The following is a 20,510-nucleotide window of genomic DNA, read 5'->3' on the forward strand; positions in this document are numbered from 1 at the left end:
TCAAAGCAGCTTTACAGAAATATCAACACGGTATATAGATATTAAAGGTGCAAATTTATCCCAACTGAGCAAGCCACTGAGTGGCGACGGTGGCAAGGAAAAACTCCCTAAGATGTTTTAAGAGGAAGAAACCTTGAGAGGAACCCGACTCAGAAGGGAACCCATCCTCATCTGGGTAACAACAGATAGTGTGAAAAAGTTCATTATGGATTTATATGAAGTCTGTATGGCGTTAGGAGCAGCCGTAGTCCCAGCAGTCTGGAATTAAAGAAGATTTGAGCTCCATCCAGAGGCAGAAAGGATCTGGATCTCTAGTATCTCCATAAATTCGTGTGGGACTTGGCGAAAGGAGAGAGGGAGAAAAAAGATAATTATGACTGCGAAGTAGTAGAACAGAATCTAGTCAGGGTAGGCTTGAGTAAACAAATACGTTTTAAGCTTAGACTTAAACACTGAGACTGTGTCTGAGTCCCGAACACTAATAGGAAGACTGTTCCATAACAGTGGGGCTCTATAAGAGAAAGCTCTTCCCCCTGCTGTAGCCTTCACTATTCGAGGTACCGTCAGATAGCCTGCATCTTTTGACCTAAGTAGGCGTGGCGGATCATATAAAACCAAAAGGTCGCTTAGATATTGTGGCGCGAGACCATTTAGTGCTTTATAGGTTAATAAAAGTATTTTATAATTAATGCGAGATTTTACTGGGAGCCAATGCAGTATTGATAATATCGGTGTGATATGGTCGTATCTTCTAGTTCTAGTGAGAACTCTAGCAGCTGCATTCTGGACTAACTGGAGCTTATTTATATTCCTACTGGAACATCCAGACAGTATGGCATTACAGTAATCTAATCTAGAGGTGACAAATGCATGAACTAGTTTTCCGCATCATGTAGTGACAATATGTTTCTTATTTTAGAAATATTTCTGAGATGAAAGAAGGCTATCCTAGTAATATTATCTACATGAGCATCAAATGATAGGCTGGAGTCAATAATCACTCCAAGGTCTTTAACTGCTGCACATGATGAAACAGAAAGACCATCCAGAGTAACCATGTGATCAGAAAGAATACTTCTAGCTACACGTGGGCCTAATAAAAGTATTTCTGTTTTATCAGAATTAAGTAGAAGGAAGTTAATTAACATCCAATGTCTAATGTCCTTTACACAATCCTCAACTTTACTAAGCTTCTGTCTGTCCTCTGGCGTCGCTGAAACATACAACTGTGTATCATCAGCATAACAGTGGAAGCTAATTCCATGTTTACGAATAATTTGACCTAGGGGTAGCATACATAAAGTAAAGAGCAGTGGGCCTAAAACAGAACCCTGTGGAACTCCAAAAGTAACCTCAGTACGCATGGAGAAATCACCATTTACATCTACAAACTGATAACGATCGGTCAGATAAGACCTGAGCCAGGAGAGGACGGTTCCCTTAATACCAACAACATTTTCTAATCTGTCAAGTAGAATAGTGTGATCTATAGTATCAAAAGCTGCACTAAGGTCGAGTAACACAAGCAGCGAGACACAACCCTGATCGTAAGTCAGTAGAAGGTCATTTACTACTTTAACTAACGCTGTCTCTGTGCTATGATGAGGTCTAAATCCTGACTGATACATTTCATGAATGTTATTCCTATCTAAGTACGAGCATAACTGCTTTGCTACAACCTTTTCTAAAATCTTAGAGATGAAGGGGAGATTTGATATTGGTCTATAGTTGGACAATTGAGACGGGTCAAGATCAGGTTTTTTAATCAAGGGTTTAATAACTGCTAATTTAAGTGATTTAGGTACATAGCCAGTGCTTAGGGAAGAATTGATTATATTTAGAAGTGGTTCAATTACTCCTGGACCAATCTGTTTAAACAAACATGTAGGTACGGGATCTAGTATGCAAGTTGATGAATTGGCTGAAGAGATTAATGTAGCTAGTTCGGTCTCTCTAAGCGGAGCAAAACACTCTAAACATTGATCTGATATTGCTACATTGTCATGTAATGGGTTTGTTACAGTACTGTCCAGTTTTAATTTAATGGCCTGTATTTTTAATATTTTCAACCTTATCAATGAAAAATTTCATGAAATCTTCACTGCTATGTAATGATTGAGTGTTTCTCTCTGTAGTGGTTTTATTCCTAGTTAATTTTGCTACTGTGTTGAAAAGGAATCTAGAATTGTTTTTGTTGTCTCCTATTAAGGTGGAGAAATAGATTTTTCTAGCATCGCCAAGAGATTTCCTATATTTCAGTAGGCTCTCCTTCCATGCTGTTTGAAATATCACCAGTTTGGTTTGACGTCATTTACGTTCTAATTGTCGAGTTGTCTGTTTTAAGGTTCGCGTTTGATCGTTATACCAGGGTGCTAATTTTTTCTCTCTAATTATTTTCCTTTTGAGTGGAGCCACTCTATCTAGCGTGTAGCGGAGAGTTGACTCCAAGCTTTCAGTCGCCTGATCGAGTTCTGTGTGATCTGACGGTGATCCAAATCTAATTGATGTTTCTGCAAGGTTATTTATGAAGCTCGGTGCAGTAGCTGATGTGTAGGTACGTTTTATGCGGTAGCGAGGCGAGGTGGAAATATTATGATCAATACGTATTATGAACGAGATAAGATAATGGTCTGAGACAACTTCAGACTGCGGAAAAATGATAATATTTTCTATACTTAGTCCGTATGTTAGTATGAGGTCAAGAGTGTGACCACCATTATGAGTAGGCCCGATTACGTTCTGATTATAGACTCAAATTGCACCCTGGCAGACACAAGGATCCTGTACACTATTTTTGGCACTCATGAACATGATGTTTAGAACTTTTGATATCAGTACCTCAGAACTAGACCCTCTCTGCATTGTGCTGGTGTATGTTGCATTTGTCTTTTGCTATCCATTCACTCATTCATTTAGTCTTTCATTTTTGTTCAGTAACCACTTTATCCTAGTCAAGATTGTGGTGGATTTGATATGTTGTTGACTGTTACATTTTTACATGCATGCAGGAATCATCCTGTTTCTCCGGGTTCCTCTTTTCTCCCCAAAAAATGCGTGTAAGTGGATTGGCCATAGGTGTGAATGAGTGTGTGGATGTGTGTGTACGTGGTGCCCTTGGATGGGCTGGCATCCCATCCAGGGTGTATTCCCATCTCACACCCAGTGTTCCTAGGATATGCTTCGGATCCACCGCAATCCTGACCAGGCTAAAGTACTTACTGGAGAGGACTGAATCAAAGACTGAACTATGTAATGAAGAAACTCAACATACCTGACAGTCAAATGCTATAAGAACAATGGCTGAGTCAAACTTGTTGAGAAAATGTAAAAAGCGTGCTCTATAGCTAACAGTTAACTGTTTGTGTTTGTTTTTCAGGAACTCCAGTAAGTAACCCTATATTTGTGGACACTTAATGCAGAACACATGTATGTGAATCTGGCTCATTGTCAGCCGTGACATGACCCAAATTCGATTCCCATCACAGTTCTAGCTAACAGATATAACGTTGGCTATAAACAAGGTAAGATCAGAAGGTATGTAGTCTAGAGTGTGGATCCGTTAAAATTATTTAAAATCAACCGCAGTTGCATGTTCTGCCTTAAGAGTTTGAGCTGCCAACAAATTTAAAGACTGTTTTCACACACAGCATAGATCTTGGTGCCTGCATAAAAAATACTCTATACATATATACGAAGTCCATAGTTGCTCCTCAAGATGTATGCAATGTAAAAGTAACTTCAGAAGGTACAACAGTGATCCTTAAAGTCAGATTATGTACCTCAGATGAGTTTTACAGGTTTGACTCATTTTCCAGGTAAAAGATAGATAGGTAGATAGGTAGATAGATAGATAGATAGGTAGATAGATAGATAGATAGATAGATAGATAGATAGATAGATAGATAGATACTTTATTGATCCCCAAGGGGAAATTCAAGAAAAGATATATACTAGAAGTACACAGATGTATTCTTAGGGACTATCACCCCACATGATAGTCTTAAGGACTGTCACTCCTAGGATGTTTCTAGATAGCAACATCAGTGGGTCTTAAAAATATGTCAACGCTAATAAAGGAGTTTTTGGGATGTTAATTATACTTACAAGCAGATGGAAGAGATTTTAAAATATGCATTCCAGGGTTTATCTTTTTACTACAGCACTCCACCTTTAAATACTCATCTTTAAATACAAATCTCTGAACTGGCTACATCACTCTCCTCTCCATTAAGAGCTGGTCTGTGTCTGGTGCACTATGGCTGCCATCGCATCATCCAGGTGGATGCTACACAGGAGATCTCTGAGGAGATTTCTGATGAGATCCCCCCCTCTAGAAAAGCGCTATGTAAATGTAACTGTAACTAACTAAATACAGAAGATTAGTTCAGGCATGTGCAGCTTCAGTTTGTTTTCTCTTTAGAGACAGTAGTGAATTGTGTGCTTATTCCAGAATTAATGGTATTTTCTTTTCTTTAATCCTAACAGGGAACTCCAGGGCGAGATGGCTACCCGGTAAATATCTTTCTAATTCTCATCAGTGGATAACTGCTGTCCAGACTGGGACTTTAATTATAGACTTAACCGCCTTTAAGTGATGCAGAGCGCCACCTGCTGGAAACATGGCCATTTCTTCTAGCGTCTTTTTTCAATATTCAGTCTTTGATGATTAGAAAGGATTTTTGTGGCAAGGATGAATGAATACAAGAGAACATTTTGATCTGATGATAGACTATTTCCTCTTGGTTTATTACTGTTTACCAAATAAGTAGTACTTCTCTGGAGAGCACTTGTCCCTTGTTTTTAGAAGTTCTGCTTTAGTTTTAACCGGCAAAAACTCAAGTACCCAAACTTGGACAAAATGTTTTGCATTTTCTTATTCCGATTCAGGATTATTCACATGAGATTAAAACAAACAAGGAATAACATTTTCTCAGTGCATACACACAAACTGAACCAGAACATGTGGAGCAACAATTATTGATATTAGTTACAGACCACAACGTTCTCTATATATGAGTACTGCTCAAAAATTGCTGGTCTTGATAACACCGTATGCACACACCTCTACTGGAACACAGGTATTAGTTGTAAACAGCCTGACTACTGCATATGCAACTTATTTTAGCAGCCCCTGCACTGTAATAATGCAATACAACTGTGTGAAGTCAGTCCAAGCACAACAATTGAGCTGTTCCAGACTGTTGTGTCCTGCCATATGTGGTCTTACTAGCCCTCTCTGCTAGATGCTATCTCAAAACAAGATATCTACTGATCTTTCTTATCCTCAACCTACTTATCTGTATCTCTTGCCCATTTCTGTCTTGTTTGTATTAATCTTGTCTGCTTAGCTCGAGTTTGGCTAGTAAGTATGTGGTAATTTAAGTCATATTGCCTTAATAATCCCTTCCACAGTTTGAAAGTGTGTAATTATCAGCTTACAGCAGTGACAATTGAAATGAGAAAACCGTGGCTCTGTTATGCTGTAGGGGCATTTATTTATTTTGCTTGCATGGTTTGGGTCCAATTGTCCTCTTAAATGAAAGGGTCACTGCAAATCAATACTAAGTGTTTCTGAATGATCACCCTTCTATCTTGATGGGAGTGGTCTCTTCCAGAATGACTCCACCCCCATCTACAGCGCACATGGGCTCACTGAATGGTTTCATTAATAATACAGTTATGTAAATTATATTATATGGCCTTCACTCTCACAAGATAAACAACAGAATGGTGTTCTTTGCTCCAGTATAGTTCTAGAGTCTTGAAAAATATATGCCAAGGTGTATTGAAGATGTTTTGGTGGCTCATGGTGGCTTAACACCTCGCTAAGTCACTTTATGTTGGGTTTTCCTTTAACTTGTCACCCATACATATATTTATTTGCAGACAGCCAAGGTCATTACGAGTCACTGAGGGGTGTTTCAGCACCTCATGTGGAGTGGACAGCAGCCTATCTGCCCTGCAGTATAAGCCTGAGTCTGAAATAATGAATGAGGCTTGAATGAATTTCTCAGTCATGATGATTCAGTGTATCTGTATGTGTTGTAACATACACTGTATAGCCAGAGGTTTGTGGACACATGTCCATCACACTCACATTCATTTTTTGGAAATCCCATTCAGATTTATTCCCCTTTGTTATAATAACCTCCACTCTTCCGGAAAGGCTTTCCACTAGATTTTGAAGCATGGCTGTAGGGATTTGCCCATTTAGCCACAAGAGCATTAGTGAGGTCAGGCAATGATGTTGGGTGAGGAGGCTTGGGGTTCAGTCTGCATTCCAGTTCATCCCCAAGGTGTTCAGTGGGGTTGAGATCAGGTCTCTGTGCAGGCAACATGAGTTCAAACCATGTCTTCATGGACCTCACTTTGCTCTGACATGCTGGAACAGGTTTTTAGGCCTGTTAGTTCCAGTGAAGGGAAATTGTAAGGCTACATCAAAGAAAGATACAATTGTGTGCATCCAACTTTGTGGAACAGTTCGTGGAAGGTCCACATATGGGTGTGATGGTCAGGTGTCCACAAACGTTTGACCATATGTTGTGTGTTACTCGTGGTATCATGCATTCCATGAGTTAAATGCCATTTTTGCGCTTTATATCACCCACACCTCTATCTACTCATGTCATACAATTTCCCAAAACATTTTAAGAAACCTTTCTCTCCCTCATGACCAATAGCTATAGATATATATTTCCCCCTATTCATAACAGTATGTAATAAATGATAAGAAATGCAGCATCATCAAATGAAGATAGGAAATGTAGCATCATTTAGCCAGAAATGTGAAATATTCTGAATGTAACATTAATAAATGAATCATCCGCAATGCCATGCGTTCTGAGACAAAGTTTAAATATGATGCATCTGATCCTCTGATGACTTTCCCTTTTTCTCTCTTTCTCATTCAGGGGCCTCTGGGTGTGGATGGTAAGCCTGTAAGTACTCTAATCTGTCACCATATAGATCACCATTTAACAGCAGAGAGCAGTACATGCAAGGCATTTGGGAGTCTTTTGCCTATTGTTTAATCTAACTCTTACTTTATTTCTACCCTGATATTTTAGGTTTACAAAACATAGAGATACTGTATATCATGATAAAGTAGTCAGGGATGTTTTGCTATTTGCAGTAGTGCATGTGATAAGGCTGTTTGTTTGTTTTTTTGGTTGGTTGTTTACAGGGTCCTCCTGGTCCTAAAGGCAGTCAGGTATGTTCTCAACTTCCTATCAAGCTTTTTAAGGGACAGCTTTGAGAAGAAGTGGCTAATTGCAGTCAGTTTTGCTTGTGGGTATGATTAATTTAGCAAATGATACACTAAGAATGTGCATACAAACAAATACAGGTTGGTAGCTGTTAAGAGCTTGCTGATGGGTGACCAAATTGGGGAGAAAAATAAATACCTACATAAAAAAATAATAAATAATATATATTACAATTATGTGTTAGAACTGCAGAGTGGAGTGTACTTGCAACAGATTTTCCAGCAGGCACATATGAACACAAAGGAAATGCAAGAGGAAATGGCAGAACATGAAAAATCTTGTATGTCTGAGAAACATGAACACAATCCATTTGTCTGTAGGAAAAATGGAAGAGTTGAGTCCCATTCCCATTGTGTTGCAAGTTCATTAGTACACACTCCGTCACAGTTTACACTCCAGTCAAGCAAATACTGTACCCCAGACATACTGGAGGCTAGAGTGTGTGTAGCAGACAAATGATAGCACTCTTTTCACATAAGCTTGGCCTACAGAGTACACATAAACTCTCATTTCAGAGAATATACCATTACAAGGCTTGAAGAATAACAGTGGACATTTCACAATTTCCTGTTGAATTCTATTGTGATAAGAAACTTTTATCTGCTTTTTGACATCTGTCTTTTCTTCTGACAGGGGATGCCAGGGCCAAAAGGAGATAAGGTATGCATAGTAAGCTTCAGAATGCAATGAGTATGATATCAGTAAAGGTTTTAACCTAATGTAAACCAGTCCTGAGATATCGCAGCACTTTCCAGAGCACAGCTTCAGGGGGTTTTTGCGAAACAGATTACACAACACTGAACAGTACTTATGTCAGATATGGTTGCACCTAAGTAAGATCTATCTGTTGTCTTTTCAGGGGGATCAGGGAGACATGGGACCCAGGGTGAGTACATAATCATCAAATGCTAAACTGTTGCCCTACAGCCCCAGTGAGCATACACACACCAGGTTCTGTGTAAACCAGCTAGGCAATTTTATTTCTGCTGTAGAACATTTACATGGCAGTGTTGTTATGAACTCTATTTTCACACTGACTTAGCATCAGAGTTGTATGTATATTTCATCCCCCAAAAAATGTATTCAGAATTAAATGTTAGTTAAACAAGAAGACTAGCCAGTTCCTACCAACTAGCCAGTTCTCCCCATCATACAACAACTACCAAATCGAGGAGGATGAAGGCTTAAGGATGTTTCCCCTGAGACATGTGAAGCTTGTAGGTGCATCTTTTGCACCTCACAAGGCAACATAACACACTGTGAAGAAAGTGCTGTCTGCCCTCCTCTGCATACATGAGCTCACAGACACCCACAATTGGTTAGTGCCACACTGATTGACAGTGCAGAGAGAGTGTGCCATTCCTCCCACCCAGACAGCAAAGCCAGTTTTGCTCTCTAGACTCCCAGCCACACATGGCTGGAGAAAAGTGGCCATCTCCTGATGATAGAGAGAACATCTATGAAAAATTCTTAACAGGACATTGAAAATGTACTGATTCTATAAAATCAATGGCTTTTCCAGGTAGCTTAGGCTACTCCCTGGGTGTATGTTGCCTGTTGGTTTCTTCAAAGCTCAAATATGGATTCTTCTATATTAGACTCTCACTATGAGGTAGAAAATGACCAGTTCCTTATTCAGGATTTTGGCTTTGGCAGTCATAGGTCCTGATGTCCAATTACTGCTTCTCTTCTCAGTCTCTATCTTGGATCCCACCATTTTATATTACAATTATAATAATGGGTCAAAGATGTGTGTACAAAATGTTTATATATATTTTCCAGACCCATCGTGTTAGACTAACAAAGTTTGCTATTTTTCACCTGCTATGCCAGCTTGTCTTATTAAAAACAGGTGGCTTGTCTAGATTGTAAATGTTTTGTGTGGTCTGCATTATTACATTAGTCCTATGTGTTTTGATTATAATAGTGTGTTAGTACTGTGTTCTGTCATATATTAAAACCTGTGTAAGATTTTAAGATCTATGACCTGTGGAATCCATTATTTCTTTTGGGGGAGGGTTACGTTTAGACCTGGAAGCAGATCCAAGCTGTTTCCATAGAGATGGTAGGACTCACTTTGTACTGCAGGTGAAGTGTGGGTGACCCCTGACCTCTGTCTATTTCGCATCAGTCATGATCAGTCAAGTTCCTCGACATCATAATTTATATATAAATGACTGAAGACAAACAAACTTGTAAGCTTCTCCAGACAAAAGACAATGTTCTCTCCCAACATTCCATTTTTAGATTCCCAGTGGTCGTCATTATTTCATTATAGGTATTGTAATATAAAGTGCTGCAACACCAAAAGCCACTGTTATTTTGGGAAAGAGAGTAAACCTCTCCTGGGAAAATGCTGCCTTTTTCTGGACCCCTTGCCATCCATGCTAACCGCAACACTAAATAGAAACCTTGTGCTCCAATGAAAGGTAATCATATCCAGAAGTGCATGGTATCTGAAACAACAGTATAATCAGGATGTCTATAAGAGTCTACTTGTAATTTGTTGGCTGGGAACTAAGTCAAAGTGAATTACCTCAGCACAAAGAGGCATAAAGATCACTGCCGCTCAATGCAAACATTGCGTCATATAGTTCTTGTGTGTGTTCTTACAATGTCCCTGTTGACTTCCCTCATGCTATCTGTTATCCTAAATCTGTCTCTTTCTGTATCCCCCATTTCTCCTCATGTCCAACTGTCACTCTACTCCTGGATTTCTCTTCTGTTCTCCCAGGGCCCTCCAGCACACGCTGCCTCCGCTGGCCTGCTCAGTAATCAGATTCTTACAGTCAAGGTGTGTTCCTCCACTGGCCGCTGTTCCTCTTCATTTATCGCCATCACTTTGGTCATCTTTGCATTTTTTCTAGCATTGTTTCTAAAAATCTGACTCCATTGTTTTTTTGTTTTTTTTTGCTCTTTTGTTATTTTGCATGTGAACGGAAAGCTGAACCACAGAACTCTTGCTGCTCTTTTTTGCTGAGGTCTTGCACCTAGGCTGTTTCACGCTGAGATATTCTCCTCAAAACGGTTCACTGATTCTCTCCTGCTCTTTTCTCTCACACTGTTGCTCTATTTCTTGTCTTTCTCTGCACCCTTGCTGACAGATGGTCTTTCCACACTAAGCTCTTGGCTTCCTCACAGGTCAGAGTTGACCACCAGACATTCTGAAGGTAGAGCAAAAACGGCACGCACGTTTCAGCTCCTTCGCTCCAACTCTCATTGCTCTCATCATCATTTCTCTTCATCACTTTCTTCTCCTCAGCTTCCTCTTATACTTTTACTGACATATGGCATGTGTATCCTTGGCCTTGACCCCACAGTTAGCTCCTATAGAAGCCTGGACTGTTAACAGGCATGCCTGTTTTGAATTAGAGAGACCAAAACTGAGAGAGAGGTATATAAGCTTTGGCGTGGTTAAATGCTTTGTTTACGGACATTACGAGAGAAAAAAATGCCACTCAAACCACAGCTGATGAAATGAACCAAAATAGTGTTTTCTCATTTTGACAGCATAATATGCTGAAATGGGACTATTTTATATGAAACCACAGCCTTGAATTCTCTCTCTTTAGATGAGAGTGCAGTTCGCCAATAGCCCGTTTCTCAGTGAGGCTTTGGAAAACTGGGCCATCTCATCCCGCCACGTGCCTTTTAAACTAGCCAATTTTCGGGTCTGGCCATGGCTGCCAAATGTCTATGCTTTATTATGTATTGTATTGTGAAACGAATATGAAACACGGATTGCTTGTGGGTGTCAAAAAACAGCCAAGTAACATCTAGGCATGAAAGTGAAACAAAAGGATATTATAGAGCAATTTTGATGAGTGTTATGCTTTCCATCTATTCTCTGTTTCTCTTTCTATCTGTGTATAGGGCGATCAGGGTCAGGCTGGGCCTCCAGGACCCCCAGGGCCTCCTGGACCATCTGGCCCCAGAGGGCCCCCAGGAAACATGGGCAGAGACGGACCCCAAGGCCACCCAGGAGAGCCGGTAAGAGTGTGAACATGGCACATTTGCATTCATACACACATTCATTTTATCTCCTGCGATGAGCTCATGCTTCATATGAGCCTTCATGACTCAGACACATCTGGAGGAGTACCTCTTTGCTCAACAGGTGTTGCTCTTCACATGGTGACACAATATATACGGCAATTAACCCAATGTTGACGCATGGGTTCGATTTTTTTCCACATCACATCTTGACTTTTACCAAACCTATATGCACGTGCATGTTTCTGCAACAACAGCCACATTCTCAAGTGCTCTACCTAAATACTTCCATGTTTACATGGAATATTACATGGGGCGGCTGTGGCTCAGGTGGTAGAGTGGGTTGTCCGCTAATTGTAGGGTTGTCCAATAGGGTTGGCGGTTCAATTCCCAGCCCATGTGACTTCACATGCCGAAGTGTCCTTAGGACACTTAGACACTGAACCCCAAGTTGCTCCCGATGGCAAGCTAGCACCTTGCATGGTGTGTGTGAATGGGTGAATGAGAACCAGAGTAGAACCGGTAAGGTTTTTAAAAAATGGTCTATATAAGTGCCATTTACATCACAGGATTTATTGTTGTTATTTCGTCATAACCAGTACCAGTACTTTAGCAAAAACAACCTGACCTTCACAATGTCACACTTTCATGTTGAAAATATGTTTTCATAACCTTCATTCATAACTACCAGACTGCAATATCAGTGAGGCTGGCTTTGTGTCAGGGGAAATTAATTATTCTCGTAAAAAGATATGCAATATGCACTGCGTATTTACTACAGCAGACTTTCATCTGTGCAACATTAGTTCTACCAACTGTAGGATTCGATTATGTTCTTCTTTTCTTTTAAAGAAGGCAGTGAATTTCAGGCTTAATTCTGTTGTTTACACATTACTCTTTTATGTACAAGTTCCCTATTATAATAACTCTGACCTATTTACAGACAGAACAAGTGGCTTTCTCTGTACACAGCTGAAAACAGACCTATAACGTCTTTCTCCCTTTGAGCTGTGGTCTCAAACTGTGGACATGTGTTGCATAAGACACAAAGTTATTAACTGCTGCTTCAGTTTAGGCTTAGGGTACGGTACTTAGGCTTATCTTCTGTGGGCTTGTTAAAGAGAGACATCTAGTGGATAATCTTTATAACCACACGTCATAATTTTTAATGAATTGAACCACTAACATCAGATTTCCTTTCTAACAGGGTCTTCCTGGCAAGGATGGGAACGAGGTTGGTATTTGGTGTTGCATCAAATGTGCATCAAATTTAGCATCAAAACAATTAATTTGTTAGTTATTTATTTTTGACTGTCTTTGTGCCCCTATCTTTAAAAGGGTTCAAGAGGGCCACCTGGCATAAAGGTAAGTCCTTCATTAAATATTGTTTTGATTATTCCTTTGGATCTGTTTAAATGCCACGATTAAGCTTGGCACTTTTGTTAAATCCACTGTCTCTGACACAGGGTGATATTGGAGAACCTGGAATGACTGGACTTCAGGGTCCTCCAGGGCTAAAGGTATGTTGTCAAACATTCTCTAGGATTAATTCAATTATTAAACAATTATTGGTTGTAATATTCACCAAAGCCAGTACTAAATGTAAGTTTGAGGTTTGTATCTGCATCAGTTTCTTAAGCTCTACCTCTCTGTCTTTATCTCGTTGTTATTCTGCAGGGAGACCAAGGTGGTGAGGGGAAAAGAGGCATGGATGGACCACCAGGCATAAAGGTAACACTCATGTAAAGGATCATTGAGGTGTATATACGTAGAACATATAACATTCACTGCATGGTGCACATTAGTATTAAATAACAAACTCAGCTGCACATCTGATTTTACAGGGAGAGAAAGGAGACGCTGGTGCTCCAGGACTCCAGGTAAGAGGAGTGTGTCCCCAATCCATGAACCTAATAGATTATTCTCACTGCAGAGCAATCATACAGTATAATATGATTAGCTTTAATATGCTGTATATTTACTTCATCTACCTTATCCTGATTGCTTTGTTGGGGAGAAGGGTGCTCCAGGAGTCTCTGAGAACATTGACCTGTCTGAAAGATTACAAATTTTACAGGTGGGGATCTCTCAGGCCATTATAAAACCAATATTATCCTAATTTGTAGCATTGTTTCATAAAATCAGATAATTTCAGACTTAATTTGTATTACATACTTTTCCTATAGGGCCCACCTGGTCCACCAGGGCCTCCTGGAGAGCAAGGAGTAAAGGTAAGAATATTCATCCTGCTCTTTATGATTCCCATCTGAAGCAATATGGAAAGGTCATAGTATAATAACATTACAATTGGATATCACAGTTTTCATATATTGTGAAAAGTCCTTGATATAAGCAAAATAGGACCTGCACTTAAGTCATCAATAGTCAAGGGGGCAACATAAGCACATTATGTACTACAGGGGCATCTAAAAAAAATTATATCATGGAAAAGTTCATTTTTTCTGTAATTTAATTTAAAAAGTGGAACTTTTATATAGTCTAGATTTTTTATACATAAAGTGAAATATTTCAAGCCTCTTTTTTTTTTTATCTTGATGATTACGGCTTACTGCTCATGGAAATCAAAAACCCGGCATCTCAAAACATTAGAATAAAGAATTTCTAATACAGAAATGTCGACCTTCTGAAAAGACCTGCGTGAAAAGACCAAGACCAGCAGATGACATGACACCCCAAATCATCACTGACTGTGGAAACTTCAAGCAACTTGGATTCTATGTCTCTCCACTCTTCCTCCAGACTCTGGGACCTTGATTTCCAAATGAAATAGAAAATTTACTTTCATCTTCCCCATAATTGTGGTTGTGTGTACTGAAACAGACTGAGAGATTAAAGGCTCAGAACACCTCTGCAGTTGTTTTGAGTTAATTTGCTGATTAGCGCTCTTCTCAGGTGGACATTTCTGTATTATAAATTCTTTATTCTATTATTTTGAGATACTGGATTTTTGATTTCCATGAGCTGTAAGCCATAATCATCAAAATTAAAACAAAAAAGGCTTGAAATATTTCACATTATGTGTAATGAATCTAGACTATATGAAAGTTCCACTTTTTAAATTAAATTACGGGGCTGAAATTAACTTTTCCACAATGTTAAAATTTTTTGAGATGCACCTGTAATAGGCATGATTGCACTAAGAGAAATGCTTATGTCTAACCCTTTATATATTGTATGTACCACTAATTCCGACAATGAAATACTGCCATACAGATCTATTCACATCCTTCACACCCTCAAAAATGACCCAGAATCAATGCATTGGCTTTAGTCACCTTTATGATCTTTAAGAATTTTTTGTTTTATTTAGCCACTGAAATGTAATGTGTTAACAGGGAGAGATGGGCTCTCCTGGGATTCCTGGATCTGAAGGCAGACAGGTAGAGTAAATCAGATATAACATGTATTGTAGCATATCTTATCTGCAATATATAGTTAAACAGTCTAGACATTGTGACTTTTTTGTAAGTGTCTTCACGTCTTAACCTGTTAATCCATCTTTCTCCTCACAGGGTTCAAAAGGAGAAAGGGGGGATAGAGGAGAACATGGAGCGACAGGAGAAAGAGGAGAGAGGGGTGAGATGGGTCAGCCTGGGCCAGCGGTGAGTGTGATGCAAAGTATATGAGAGAAAGTGACCAATGATATAAAGTAAATGTGGTGTTGTGAAGAAAAGATTGTTTTATATTGAAGAGAAGAGTACTGATTAAAGTTTGCATGTTTATTTCAGGGAGCTGGTGGGCAGAAAGGGGAGAAAGGAGACGCCGGAATTGAGGACAATCTGGTACGTGGAAATCATTAATATGCATTCTCTAAAAAGCTCTCTTTGATTTTTTTTCTGCTATATTGGTTTTAATAAAATCTATTCTGGACAAATGCAAATTATTACGTTGGGTTGTTTTGTTGTTGTTTTGACAATTGCAGTTCTTTTGTGTTGTCCTTATAATGTCAAGAATGTCCTTTCAGGCTCAGATTATTGCATTGCCAGGTCCTCCAGGGCCTCCAGGACCACCTGGCCCTCAGGGAGTCATGGTACTAAAAAATATCAGAGCCTTTTCATTCTGTTTTCAGATGCAACCATTCTTCAGCAAATTAAGGTTCAAAACTAATAATGCCTTAAATTTGTCTCATTCGTTCTCAGGGCCATCATGGAATACCTGGCCAAAAGGTACAATTGTAATAGCAGTTTGAAATGAGAATGAGCAAAATCATTTAAAAGGACCATTTTCTGTTTGTTTTGGACTAAAGGCAGGATTGATGTAACTGGGTGCATGTATTTTAACTCAGGGACAGCCAGGTGAAGCAGTGAAAGGTGAGAAGGGGGATGTTGGAGAGAAAGGTCCACAAGGGCCACGGGTAAGCCGTGTTTCTCACCTCACAGTCTTTATAGATGATAAATAACTGTCCAGGAGAGGAGCAATTCATAAGGACATCTTCACAAAAGGTCTAGTATGCACTGGACTAGTCTGATATTGTTCTCCTCCACTATGTTCAGGGTCTTCAAGGTTATCCTGGCTCTAATGGATTGGTGGGTCTACCAGGTGCAAAAGGTGAAAAGGTCAGTGACTTCCAAAAACCATAATTGACTTGAATATATTTTTGATATTAGATTTGGGAAACATTGTTCTTACTGCTTTAAATATGGATATAATTTTGTTCTAACAGGGAAAACAAGGAGAACCTGGATTAGATGTGAGTAGACTTTGGGCACAATCATATAGAATTATATAGCTATTATTATATAGCATTATATAAGCTTTTACTGACCTTATGTCTCCCCGCACAGGGTTTCCCAGGCCTCCGAGGAGAGAAGGGTGATAAAGGAGAACGAGGAGAAAAGGTGAAAAAAGAGACACTCTCCTTGCACATTTTTGTACATAATGTACTGTACATCATGACATCATATGTGGTGGCTTAATAGTTTGTACCATTATAAACTCAGCAAAAAAGTAATGTCCCTTTTTCAGGAGATCGTATTTTAAAGATAATTTTGTAAAATCCAAATAAGCTTTACAGATCTTTATTGGAAAGGGTTTAAACAAGGTTTTTCATGCTTGTTCAATGAACCATAAACAATCACTGCACATGCACCTTTGGAACAGTCCTTAAGACACGAACAGTTTACAGGAGGTAGGCAATTAAGTTCAGAGTTACATTAACTTAGGACACTAAAGAGACCTTTCTACTGACTCTGAAAAACACCAGAAGAAAGATGTCTAGGGTTCCTGCTCACCTGCGTGAACATGCCATAGGCCTGCTGCAGGGAGGCATGAGGACTGCAGATGTGGCCAGAGCAATAAACTGCAATGTCTGTAATGTAAGACGCCTAAGACAGTGCTACAGGGAGACAGGAAGGACAGCTGATCGTCCTTGCAGTGGAAAATTACATGTAAGCATGTGTCCCCCCAGAGGTGATGGAGAACTTGCAAATGCCTTGGTGGAAGAGTGGAGTAACATCTCACAGCAAGAACTGACAAATCTGATGCAGTCCAAGAGGATGAGATGCACTGTAGTATTTAAAGCAGCTGGAGGCCACCAGATACTGACTGTTACGTTTGATATTGACCCCCCTTTGTTCGGGGACTCATTATTCCATTTCTGTTCCTCAGATGTCTGAGAAACTTGTTCAGTTGAATCTTTTTATGTTTTACAAATATTTACACATGTTAAGAAATTTGCTGGAAATGAAAGCAGTTGAATGTGAGAGGACATTTCTTTTTTTGTCAAGTTCATAATGCTATCGTCTATTTCTTTCAGGGTGAAAGAGGCTTATTGGGGAAAAGGGGTCTAAAAGGAGATAAAGGAGAGCAGGGGCCTCCAGGGCTGGATCAGCCTTGTCCTGTGGTACGTCTTCTGCACTGTAGAAACAGAAAAATATGCTTAACAGTGTAATATGTAAGGAATAAAACACAATGGTGCATGCTATTATAAGAAAAATAATCCAACGATTGCCAACTACTATAATATATAAATTATTACTGAGTGACATGTCACACATTTTAAACATTTATAGTTACATTAATGTTGCAGAACATCTGCGAAACAAGTTAACTCCTGTTAATACTTACATTGCAGCAGTTATAAATAGTTGTTCCCTCACCAGCCTCTCTTTCTAATTCTTGAAGATAATAAGGCAGAAAAACATCCTGTCATGTTACTGAAAAACCAGAAAGCGTAAACTCCTCCATCCTGAAGACTCTCCCATGGGGGGATACTTTCTACAGAATATTATTGCCTTAGCAAGTAAAATTATTCTGAATATAAGCAAATTCAACCAATATTTCTCTTTTCTATCTTATTTCTATAAGATTATTCAAATTATTTCTAGATTTTTTTACTCATTTCAAGCTTGAATTGTCTTATTCTATTTCATCATTGATCATTTTGTTTATTTCAAGTGTTTATTTCTAGAAAGAAGTCAAACAATCTGCCAATAAAATGAGACAATTCTAAGCTTGAAACGAGTAAATATGACTAGAAATATGCATAATTATTGTATATTAAGTTTGTTATATCACAATCTCATAATTAGAAATATTAGAAAACTTCCTTTATTCAAGATAAGACATTTTTTTGCAGTTTGTTACAAAGCACTGACACCAAACACTCATTTGATAAATGTTAAATAAACATCTCCTAACAGAAAACTATTAATGTTTTTCTTGTTTTTTTATCTGATTATTAGTAGCATTATATTATGTGGTTTGTCTGCCATACAGGTCGCTGTGGAAGAGTTATTATAGAAAAGTTAACATATTAGTATGAGTGCATTAATACAAACGTGTAAATGAAATTTATTGTCAGAGCCATGCTGTGATAGAAAATCAACACCTTCTGATCACTTCTGATCAACACCTTCTGGCTCCTGCTTGGTTTGAATGAAAACCTGCACCCACACCAGCCCTTTCCAGATAAGATTAGACACCCCTGTTTTAGAGCATTGCCATTTTGATTTTAAAACATACTCCTCCTCCATCCTGAAATTCAATAGTTCTGAAATAGTCTCTAGTGTCATTAGTGTGTTGTTATTGGGTTTTGGATTGATTAAATCCAGACATGTCTCACATGGTGTGTTCCTTGTAAATAAATGAACATAAATCACTGGAGGTATGAGTGATATGTTATATTTAAAAAAGTGCCCTGTTGCTCTACTTTTAATGCCTAGGTGGTGGAGGAATTATGTTATGTTTCTATCCGTTTGTCTAAGATTCTTGCTAGGGTATGGTTGAATGGTGTGTAGGATTTATTTGGTACTATGATTGCAACCAGGAAATTAACTGATTTTGGAATTGATCCAAACAGGGTCAAGGTAACAGCAAGGTCAAATTTCTGATATAGTTTTTCTTTATTAGCTTCCTTCCTGTTTAAAGTATATTTTATGTCAAGCATACACATTAGTAACAAGAAGGACTAGACATTTTGTAAACAGTATTTATACAAGTAACTTTTTGTCTTTTTCTTATTTCTGTTCTTAGGACCGGGATGGACTACCAATACCTGGATGCTGGCATAAGGTTTGTACATTATGGCTTGGACTTTTTTTTTTTTTTTTTTTTAAATATGATGTTTTGTTTCAGAATACTACATTAAACTTTGCTCTCTTGTTCTCTTGCAGTGATGACAAGCCAGAAGCTTTGGAGTCTGTACATATTTAGATATATATATATATATATTTGAAACTAACATTTTAACCCCCCCTTAATTTTTTATGATCTATTTAATATAGTGAGATTTGATTTAAAAATATATATATTTTTAACTCCATGTGTACTTTCTATATTGCTGCTTTTTCTACAAAGAAAGGCTCTAATTTGAAGGACTAAAGCAAAGAGAGTTGATTTGAGATCAACTGTGGATTGCACATGGACTTGTGGAATGAGAGAGTACTCTGACGCTGGTCTTGACTACAGAAAAACCACCAGCGTTTGCATAACACCAGCATAAGCCCAAACCCATCTAACAGACTGTGTAGCGTGACATGTGATTTCTGAACTGCACTGTTTTAAGCAGCCTTTGTTTGTCTGAAACTCTCAGTTGTCCAGTGTTTCTCTTTCTTTGAAAGGATAAAGTTTATCATCAGGAGAGAAGCGCATGGTGTACAGTTGTTCAAATGAGGGAACCACTGATGTGCTAGCGCATGGGATTGAACTCTAAAAATGTAACTACATGGGATATTGACTGTTGCATGGATGATCCCACAGGAAGAACGTCTCATGTCAGAAGAAACCAATCTGTTTTTGTTTGTTTTTAATCTGAATAAAATCCAGAAATTAAAGCATGATAACGTCAGGGTTTGCACTACGAGAAGATGAGAAGTGGACAGGATATTCAGCGCAAAAGAATTTCAGCTTTTCAATTACTGATCTTAAGGAACTGCTTGACATTCTCAATACTCTTTTTGATTTAGTGTAAATAATATGTATAGTTATTACCCCCCCTGTCTTCTAGTGATCAGTGTTTAATAAGATTGTCCTATTGATATGCAACATGATGTGTTTTGTGTATTCCTCTCATCAGTCCTTTAATACATGTGTACATTTTGTCATGCAGTAGGCTTTCTTGTGTTAATAGCATGCCCGTGTAATATTGTAAGATTTTACAGCAGTGTTTTGTATCAGTTTTGATGTGTGGTTTATAATGATTGGATGTATTTTTCAGCTTGGCAGATGTGTTTTGATTGTGTAGTTTGGTTGGTTACAAGAGCTCAAAAGGCTCTAATATTAAAACTTTAAGTAATGTAATTTCATTAAATTTCATTATTGTATAATGGGTTTGTTTATATGACTTTTAACAGCAATACTGACACTGACTACACTTACATGGACAGCAGTAATCTAATTAATGACCTTACTCTGATTAAGATAATATTGTGATTAAGGTGTTTACATGAGTCGCTTTTAGAATACTCCTGTCATGTTCCCATTTTACATGTTATAGAACATAATTAGATTAACAGCCCGCGTCATTAACGTCACCGCGCCACACCGTCTGACATCCCTCCAGAATTTCACGTATCAACATACAGTTCGTCTTCGTTATAGTACATATATGTACCGTATATACTGTTTTGGGCGTTTTTATTTTTCATTTTTACAAACGCTTTAAGTGCACTTAATTATTTGTCATGCTATACGTGCTAATAGACAACTGCTTGAAACCATGGGCTGAGTCCCAAACCGCGTACTTACCGTCTATATAGTAGCTGAGATACATGTATTTTTCCCCACTACAGG

General features: G+C 38.5%; 2 protein-coding genes across 2 annotated transcripts in view; both read left to right on the forward strand.

The window, feature by feature from the left end:
- The window catches only part of LOC128635340 (collagen alpha-1(XXIII) chain), a 59,192-nt gene extending 55,630 nt beyond the window's left edge, over window positions 1–3,562 (forward strand). Inside the window, exon 4 of the mRNA XM_053687872.1 lies at window positions 3,377–3,562. Within this exon, the coding sequence (XP_053543847.1) occupies window positions 3,377–3,414 (38 nt within the window). The 3' untranslated portion in view covers window positions 3,415–3,562. The remainder of the gene's footprint in view (window positions 1–3,376) is intronic.
- Window positions 3,563–4,426: 864 nt separating this feature from the next.
- On the forward strand, window positions 4,427–20,044 carry LOC108279329 (collagen alpha-1(XXIII) chain). The gene is made up of 26 exons (XM_017493501.3): window positions 4,427–4,512; window positions 6,912–6,938; window positions 7,184–7,210; window positions 7,899–7,925; window positions 8,125–8,151; window positions 10,000–10,059; window positions 11,139–11,255; window positions 12,466–12,492; window positions 12,597–12,623; window positions 12,725–12,778; window positions 12,936–12,989; window positions 13,103–13,138; window positions 13,279–13,335; window positions 13,445–13,489; window positions 14,615–14,659; window positions 14,792–14,881; window positions 15,008–15,061; window positions 15,244–15,309; window positions 15,419–15,445; window positions 15,565–15,633; window positions 15,773–15,835; window positions 15,943–15,969; window positions 16,064–16,117; window positions 17,035–17,121; window positions 18,753–18,791; window positions 18,893–20,044. The coding sequence occupies exons 4-26, from the start codon at window positions 7,902–7,904 to the stop codon at window positions 18,893–18,895; spliced, it is 1,152 nt and encodes a 383-aa protein (XP_017348990.2). The 5' UTR covers window positions 4,427–4,512; window positions 6,912–6,938; window positions 7,184–7,210; window positions 7,899–7,901; the 3' UTR covers window positions 18,896–20,044.
- Window positions 20,045–20,510: the final 466 nt, after the last annotated feature.

Source organism: Ictalurus punctatus, chromosome 18 (genome assembly GCF_001660625.3).
Source record: "Ictalurus punctatus breed USDA103 chromosome 18, Coco_2.0, whole genome shotgun sequence".
In the NCBI taxonomy this organism is placed as follows: Eukaryota; Metazoa; Chordata; class Actinopteri; order Siluriformes; family Ictaluridae; genus Ictalurus; species Ictalurus punctatus.

Bases quoted from the DNA above. Each gene is read 5' to 3' on its own strand.
- LOC108279329 (XM_017493501.3), top strand. From the start codon at position 7,902: ATGCCAGGGCCAAAAGGAGATAAG. The intron at 14,882-15,007 runs GTGAGTGTGATG...TGTTTATTTCAG, and splicing joins TGGGTCAGCCTGGGCCAGCG to GGAGCTGGTGGGCAGAAAGG. The intron at 17,122-18,752 runs GTACGTCTTCTG...TTCTGTTCTTAG, and splicing joins TGGATCAGCCTTGTCCTGTG to GACCGGGATGGACTACCAAT.